The 8,949-nt window shown below is 45.2% G+C and overlaps 1 protein-coding gene across 6 annotated transcripts in view; it reads left to right on the top strand.

The window, feature by feature from the left end:
* The first annotated feature begins 755 nt into the window (after positions 1–755).
* The window catches only part of RNF19B (ring finger protein 19B), a 29,824-nt gene continuing 21,630 nt past the window's right edge, over positions 756–8,949 (top strand). For 2 of the 6 annotated variants that reach the window (XM_032641729.1, XM_032641687.1), the window contains exon 1: positions 768–1,536. In XM_032641729.1, coding sequence (XP_032497620.1) covers positions 905–1,536 — 632 coding nt within the window. In that variant the 5' untranslated portion in view covers positions 768–904. Of the gene's footprint in view, positions 1,537–8,949 lie in introns of all 6 variants that reach the window. The other 4 variants (XM_032641713.1, XM_032641721.1, XM_032641696.1 and 1 more) reach the window with 4 other exon arrangements.

The raw sequence follows: 8,949 nt of genomic DNA, 5'->3' as shown, positions 1-8,949 counted from the left end.
TACATTCCCATTGCTGTTAAAGTGGCTTGCTTGCCTCGCATTTGTAAGTCTGAATCCAGATCTTCCCCCCGGTCAGAGCAGTGGGGAACCAGCAAAAGAAAGCCACTTTCAGGCAAAAAAATGCTGGGCCTCCTTCTACAAATTGTAAGTAACGAAGCTACCGGGAGGTAAGAATGGGAGGTGAGCCTAGCAATAGTTTATTAGTTCACAGAGACCACTGAATGTTAGATTAAGGGATTTGGACTTTGTTCTATAATTCTCTTGCAGATAGGGGGACCCCGTCTGTCTTATCTAGTAATGCCTCCACTTAACAGATGCTCAATGAATATACTCTTTATTAATTAAAGCTTAATAAACAACAACAAAAGAAGTGTTGGAAGGTGGACCAGCTTGGAGTCACCATCTGATTTACCCTTATCTGCCTTTTACAGATGGAGTAACTGAAGTATCATTTGCTGCAAGTGGCAATCGGCCCATCCTTGCGGAAAGGCAAACCGAAAACTCCACCTTATGGATGACGAGGGTCGGGGGGAAGGTATTGTAGCAGGAGGTCTAAAAAGCAGTTGGGTTACCTTCTCCTCAAGATGGAGGTCCTGGAATCACCTGACCCCCGAGGAGGCAGAGCTCCGCTCTAGCACGCCCAGCACGCCCCACCCCGCTCGGCCCCGCCCAGCGCCCCCGCCCGGGCGGGGCGGCGCGGGTTGTGAGGTGTCTTCGCGAGGCGCCTGCGCAGTGGGCAGCGGCGCGCGGGGCGGAGGCTTTATAACCACTTAGTCGCTGCCGTTCGGTTTCTATCTCTGGGAGGGCGGCTGAGCCGGCGGCGTTCGGGACGCCGGCTGAGGGGGCGCTGAGGCGTGAGCTGTGGCGGCGCTGAGCGCCCCTCGCTCCTCGGCCTCTGGGGGCCATGGGCTCCGAGAAAGACTCCGAGTCGCCGCGGTCTACATCCCTACACGCGGCTGCGCCCGACCCCAAGTGCCGCAGCGGCGGCCGGCGCCGGCGCCTCACCTTCCACAGCGTCTTCTCCGCCTCGGCCCGCGGTCGCCACGCCCGGGCCAAGCCGCAGGCCGAGCCGCCACCCCCGGCCGCGCCGCCGCCGCCCGCCCCGGCCCCTGCCGCGGCCCAGGCCCCGCCGCCTGAGGCGCTGCCCGCCGATCCGGCCGCCGAGGCCGAGGCGGAGGCCGCGGCGACGGCGGGGCCCGGGTTAGACGATGAGGAGGCGGCGGAGGGCGGCGGCTCGGGCCCGGAGGAGGTGGAGTGTCCTCTGTGCCTGGTGCGGCTGCCGCCCGAGCGGGCCCCGCGCCTCCTCAGTTGTCCGCACCGCTCGTGCCGGGACTGCCTCCGCCACTACCTGCGCCTGGAGATCAGCGAGAGCCGGGTCCCCATCAGCTGCCCCGAGTGCAGCGAGCGACTGAACCCACACGACATCCGCCTGCTGCTCGCCGACCCACCGCTCATGCACAAGTACGAGGAGTTCATGCTGCGCCGCTACCTGGCTTCGGACCCCGACTGCCGCTGGTGCCCGGCCCCGGACTGCGGGTGAGAGCGGGGGCGTGGCCCGGGGGCGGTGGCCGCGGCGGAGGGAACCTGGGGCCTGGGGCCCGTCACCGCGTGTGACCGTCCCCAGGGGCCGTCCTTTGCGCACCGTGTGTGTGTGTGTGTGTGTGTGTCCCAGCGTGGAGGGAGAGGTGAAGGATGATCAGGGGGAGGGAGGGCCAGGCGGCAACTGCGGAGAGCCGATAACCGCTAACCATCCGCACGCCCAGAAGAGTAGGGTAAACGCACCCAACACCCCACCACTGCCCGAGGGCTTGAAGTGGGGGCTGAGCAGTCGGTGAGAAGGGAGCTGTCCATCGAGTCAGGAGGCAGGGAGAGGCCGTTTTTGGTCGGGTGAATGCCCCTCTGTCCAGAGGTAGGGGACATGTCTTAATGAGGATGGGGAGGGGATATCTGGCAAAGGATGGAATGAGAATATCATTCTGAGGGGGCAGCGCTTTGGAGGGGTGTGTCCATTTGACTGGGGCATACTTTGCAGCGTTTCGGGAGGAGGGCTGTTCTTTCTGCCCACCACTGCTGAAAGTTGGAATGCAGGTGACTGAAATGGCACTAACGGGAAAGGACAGCTCCCAGGCAGCGCTCTGGGGGCACCCTGGGCATTGTGGTGTGTCTTCTGTGCCAAGCTCTTGGGGGGCCCCCTGTGGTTCTTACACTGCTGTCTTGGGCAGGGTGCAGAGTGGACAGACCCTTTCTTTGTCCAGAGAAGCAACGGGGCACTGAAAAGGATGCCCAGAGGTTGACATGGTAGGAGAAAATGTGTTTCCCAGCTCCTCTGATCTTGAGTTCTTGACGATGCACCATGTATGCCGACTTTTTAAGGTCAGTGAGAAAATAGGCAGTAGATGCAGAGACATAATACTACCAGATTTCACTATCTGGAGCATTCAGTGGACACCGCCCCCGACCCCCACCCCCCACCCCCGACCCTTACCTTTTAAAATCTGATTGTGTGTTACTGTCAGTACATCCCATGAACGATTGCATGCAGCAAAGAGGGGCGTCAGACTGTGCCATTGCCTGCTCTGCGACCTTGGACAGATCATTTTATTCTTGTGTGTCATGTTTTGAGGACAGAAAGATGCTAGGGATTCCTAGTAAAAAGCTGAGTGTTCGTTTCTTTCAAAGGAGTTAAGAAAGGCTCTTAATTGTAGCCTATATATCAAGGCTTTTAAGATTTCCATGATTCTGCTATTTGTCTCCTTCAAAAGAAGCCGACTTAGAGTGTCTAGGAGAGTAAGATGAGTTATCTTCTTCTATTTTTCTGTTCTGACAAACTTGTTTAGAGATGGATGTGTTATTTAAGCTCACTGAGTTGGGGTTTCTAAATTACTTTGAAGTGTTGTGGTCAAAGGTTGGGGCATTTAACTATGGTAGGTCGCTTTCACTTTCAGTTAATAAGTATCAGAAAGAACCTCCTAGGCTCTTGGAAAAGTTTGCTTATATCTGGACATCTGGTGATCTTCCTAGCCTTAAGAGGTTAATTTACATGGTATTGAAGTTTTACAGACACTATTGATCTATTTTCTGAACCAAAGGAATATTTACTTAAGAGAACACTGCTTGGTTAACTTTGGAATAATATATTAACTCCTTTTTCAGATGTGAATTTCCTTGAATTTTAACTGAGAAATATGGCATCACTCATTATATTTCTGGAAAAGTTCTCTTTTTGTTTTTATTTCTCTGAAGTCAATCTCTGTCTTTGCTCACATCAATAAAAATGAACAGGAATTAATTTACAATCTTGATGATGACAACTCTAAACCATTACTGATTTGGAAGTTATTAAAAAATTAGGCCATTTCTTATTTTAGCCAAGTATTGGATTACTACCATCCAGAGGTTTTTTTTAATTAGTTAAAAAACTAACAATTTTAGTATAATCTTTAAATGTGTTATCTGTGGGTTTAAAGAAGGTGAAGTCTGGGAAAAGCAAGCAGGCTAGCATCTGAGTATCTATGTGTCAGGCATACATAATTTAATTTGATCCCTGCAACATTGTAAGATAGATTTGATCTTGTTTTACAGATAAGGAAACTGAAGTTTAAATGAATTGAGTGACTTGTTTAGGGTCATATAACTAGTGGGTGGTGGAATCAGGCTTGGAACACTGGTCTTAACTCCAACCAAGGCCAGTATTCTTTTCTCGCAAAGCATAAAAAGCTTTTAAAAAGCATAGGCTTAACAGCATTATTGGGGATGCTACTGTTTGGGTCATTTCATCAAGTGTGGCCTAAGGACAATGTTGAGAGAGCCAAAAATGCTAGAATCTGGTTTCTCTTCTGATTCTTATTGTTAACAGGCTATTACATACTTTATTTTTCTTACCTGAAATAGGCCTAATCCTTTCCTTACTTGAGAGGCCTAATTGATATTTTCAGAGTGTTTTGAGAATTCAGTTGAAGGTGTTAGATAAACAGGGAGATAAACAGGGAGTAACTTTAAATTTCTGTCACTTCCCAAATAGGTGGGGATGTGGCCAGTGGTTTTGCCACCTCTTTTTAATGTCATGAGAAAAATAGCTTGTTTTGTTTTAGTCAAACTGTTCTATTCTTCTGGGTCAGGTAGAAATCATGGATGAGAACTAGAAGAGAAGCCTAAGACCCCAATTGTGTCTTCTCATACCTGACCATCTTTACTGCCTGCAGATTAAGTTCCTGCTAGCCAAATTTATCAAGTTCCTTTTTGCTCTCTGTGTGTATATGTGTGTATTTGGCAGGGTGAGGGGAGCATATAAGTGATCTGATCGTTAGTTTTACTGTGATCACTCGCAATAATAACACTATATGTTAAACGATTCATTATTTGTTTATAAAATATTTGTGGAACAGAGAAAAGAATCTTGAATATTTCTTTTTTCATACTTAAATACAATTTTATTTTATTCATAAATAAGGGAACTGATTTCTATGAGAAAACATTCACATTATTATTAATATTATTAAGTACAATATTACCAAGTGCAATTTTTTTTTTTTTTTTTTTTTTGCTGTACGAGACTGTGGGATCTTAGTTCCCAAACCAGGGATGGAACCCGGGCCCATGGCAGTGAAAGTGCCGAGTCTTAATCACTGGATTCCCAGGGAATTCCCACCAAGTGTAATCTTTAAAACATACTTTCAAATGAGATAAAATTAACTCAGAATACAGATAACTGACATTTTTATAGTCCTTTATAATCTTCAGACTGTAACTTCATTCAGAAATAATTTCATTTTAGTTTCAAACAGGTAGATGGTGGTAAACTCATTTTATAAAAGAGAAGCCAGTTCAGAAAAGTTTAAGTGTGGGACCCAGTGTCTCACAGCTGATAAATGGTACAGTTGATATGCTACCCCTTAGAGTCTCTACTTAAGCACAAGGTCTTTTCAGAAACCTCCAAATCATGTAAACATGTAATGTTTTCCTCTCAAGTGCCCTGTTGCCTATCTTTAAACCCCTTCAGAATCTCTAGAAGACTGAGGGGTGAGCAAAGGAGACTACAGAATATTTCCTGGCATACAGGGGGCAGATCTTCTTTACAGAAGAACAGGAGATAAGGCTGTCTTGACCTGAATTCTTTGTGCAGGTCCACCACTCCAGCCTCTCATTGCTGCCTCTGTCTCCTGCAGAGACCCCCATCCCAACTGACCCCAGAAGGTAGTATCACTTATTGGCCGTCCTAGATAACTGGACTGGATTATCCCATAAACAGGAAGCTTCTGTTTGTCTAGTAACACTTTTATGAGGGAAGAGCAAGCTCCCTGAACAAGACAGATTTCTCAGTCAGTGAGGGAGGATTTTCACCTTCTGAAGCCTTCCTGAACCTCTTCTCTCTCTCTTTCTTTTAAAAAATATAATTAATTTATTTATTTTTTAAAGGTGGAGATGGGGAGCTTTTTTTTTTTTTTTTTTTTGGCGGTACGCGGGCCTCTCACTGTTGTGGCCTCTCCCGTTGCGGAGCACAGGCTCCGGACGCTCAGGCTCAGCGGCCATGGCTCACAGGCCCAGCTGTTCCACAGCATGTGGGATCCTCCCGGACCGGGGCATGAACCCGTGTCCCCTGCATCGGCAGGCGGACTCTCAACCACTGCGCCACCAGGGAGGCCCTAAAGGTGGAGATGGGGAGCTTTTAAAAACAATGTTTATTTATTTATTTATTTTGGATGCTCCAGGTCTTAGTTGCAGCACGCGGGATCTTCGTTGCAGCATGCAGGTTTCTTCTGCGACATGCAGACCTCTTAGTTGCGGCATGCAGACTCTTAGTTGCGCCATGCGAACTCTTAGTTACGGCATGCATGTGGGATCTAGTTCCCCAACCAGGGATCGAACCCGGACCCCCTGCATTGGGAGCATGGAGTCTTACCCACTGGACCACCAGGGGAGTCCCCTGGACCTCTTTTCTTAATTTAGCTCTGTACCTTCATTTTCATAACTCTTTATTCCCCCTACAACGCCCCTCGCCATTTACATCATCCTACAGCCCAATATGTCTTTCTCATATTTGCCAGAGTACTCATTCTAAAATGGAACATTTTATATCATTGCCCTGCTTAAAACTGCTCATACCTGACCTACGAGATGACTTCTTATGTCTTTAAGAACTTATTCTTTATATGATCTATCCTTATGATTTAAGACCCTTTATGGTCTCCAACCATCTTTTGATGTTGTTTTCTATTTTTCACCAACATCAATATTTCCCAAGGTATAGGCATTACTATTGAAAAGAAAAATATTTTATGATTGAATAAGCTTGGGAAATGTTGGATTGAACAAAATAAAGCAACTCTATTTCTGAGCTCCTTAGACCCTTTAAAAAATACTAATATACACTGTAAATCTTGTTAATGCTAATATGCAAATATTCAGTCTGGTATAATTTCCATAAACTGAGATCACCAGGAAACATGTTTTGTTTTGTTTTGTTTCGATGACATCTTTAAAGCATACCTGAAACTTTCCCTATTTGCAGTTCTCTAAACTCCTTTAATAGTTATTCTGTCCTGCCTTCTGTTACTGTCCTTATTTAACACTAAATCTTGTGCTCTGAGTAAATTGAGAGCTCCTCTAGACTAGGATATCTATATTCCAACTTTTTCTACAACTCTGAACAAATCTTTCGATTAGGTCCCAGAAGAATGGGATGAATAGTTAAATTTTTGATACGGGGGATAAAGAATACACACTTTTGAGAGGAGAAACAGGTAAGAGGAGGGTGTGCAAGAAGAGGACAGACAAGTAATCATTAAACAGACACTTTTCAAAATCATATGGTGTTGAAACTTCGGTGAGTACTGGGTATTACAAAAAGGACTTAGACATGGGCCTCTTGACAGGGAGTTTGGCCTGGTAGAGGAGACAGATAGGTAAGTAGGAAGATAATTATAAATGCAATGTAATATATACTAAAGAAAATACAAGTGTTCTTAGAAGATGGATGAAAGGTTTTGCATGATGGTGTCAATAAAGACTTCGTGGAGGAGGTGATACTTGATCAGGGCTTGAAGAATATGAGTAGAAATTTATACCAGACAAACAAAGATGAGGGTAGAGAAAAAGGTGTCTTAAACCAGAATGTTATGAGCAAATGCATGGAGGTATAAAAATTTAAGACTAAGTCTGGAGTCTCGTTTGGTTAGCCTCTGGATATACAATATGGGGAACATGATCTGGGAAGTGAATTGAGATCCATCTGAAAAGGTAGATTGGATTCAGATTTATAGGTCTATCTATGCCATGCAAAGAAGTGTAAGTTTGAAGGACTTTTTTCTTTTTTGTTGAAGGATTTTAAGCAAAAGAGTAACATCATGAAAGATAAACTTCTGGAACTGGAATTTGGATTGGAGTAGGGAATAAAGAGGCTGCAGTCTCTTGCAGTTGTCTGGTCAAGAGATGACATGGGTTTGAACTAGCGCAGTCAAAAGGAAGATAGTAAGGGTATGGCTCACTGTGACAACTTGGCCCATGTTTTCCACCCTTATATATGCTCAGGGTCTGTTTGTAAATGGTTATATGGCCTGGAACGGTGAAGTACAGACATAATATAGGAACACATTTCTTTAACTCCCAGGGTTTGTTGGAGCATAATCAAATTCATACTATTGGGAATTTTTCCCCCAGGGCTGGAGTAAGGTAATGCTGTGGTCTAGCTTGTCACACATTATAATGTTTCTCAAGATAGGAAATTAACGAAATTAATAAAAGTTGTATGAACTTAATGGGGGGAGGAAAGGATGCTTCTGTGTTCTTAGCATCATGCAATTTCCTACACCTTCCATTTAGCTTCTAATTAGCAGACCTGAATGCTCTGTTCAACTAAGAAAGCAGAGTAGGAGAGAGGCTCCCGTGTAGGACATGGAAGAGAGGGAACAAGATAGTCAAGGCAGTTTTGGTCTCAAGGATGAAGGGTTTTTCTTGACTGCCTGGGGTAGAAGATTGCCCTATTCAGAATTTAGGAGTTTGCTCCGCAAAGGGGCTTAAACAGAATTTTAGGATTAAGTTGTAGTACTTGACATAAAGAAAGCCAATAGATACATGGATAAATTTAAAAGATTGCTTTAGGGAAAAGTAATGGCCCAGGAGAAGAGCTAAATGACCTGGGGAAAGTAAAAAACCCAAACAGGAGAGGGTCTCTATCATTCATTCAACACAGGTATTTTAAGCATGAATCAGTGTGCTAGACCCTGGAGATTAAAAGATGGTTGATACTTTTCCTTCTCTAGTCTGGTTGGGGAAGCATACATATAAACAGATAATTACAATATAATGTGTTAAGTATTGTAAAGTAATTATGCACAGACACAAAGTGGGCAACCAACTGCCTGGAGTTAAGTGGATTTTTATAGAGAGGATGACATTTGAGCTGGTTCTTAAATGGCTAAGTATTTGCCAGGACAAGAAGTAAGGAGAGGGCGTTTCGAGGCTGAAAGGAACAGAATATGCAAAGGCCAAGAAGTAGGACAAATCACGCTGTTTATCTATACCATAACTTTTGGGACAAGATCTCAAATGCAGTTTGTTTGTTTTTTTTTAATAAATTTATTTATTTATTTATGGCTGTGTTGGGTCTTCATTGCTGCACACAGCTCTCTTCAGCTACGGCGAGCAGGGGATACTCTTTGTTGCAGTGTGTGGGCTTCTCATTGCGGTGGCTTCTCTTGTTGCGGAGCACGGCTCTAGGCATGCGGGCTTCAGTAGTTGTGGCGCGCAGGCTCAGTAGTTGTGGCACGCAGGCTCAGTTGCTCCACGGCATGTGGGATCTTCCCAGACCAGGGCTCAAACCCGTGTCCCCTGCACTGGCAGGCAGATCCTTAACCACTGCACCACCAGGGAAGTCCTCAACTGCAGTTTTTAAATATGTTTAGTTTTGGGTTTTTTTAATAGAAATTTATTTTTTATTATTTATTTATTTAT

This window comes from Phocoena sinus, chromosome 1, assembly GCF_008692025.1.
Source record: "Phocoena sinus isolate mPhoSin1 chromosome 1, mPhoSin1.pri, whole genome shotgun sequence".
Taxonomy (NCBI): Eukaryota; Metazoa; Chordata; class Mammalia; order Artiodactyla; family Phocoenidae; genus Phocoena; species Phocoena sinus.
This window is presented reverse-complemented; position numbering and strand designations above follow the sequence as displayed.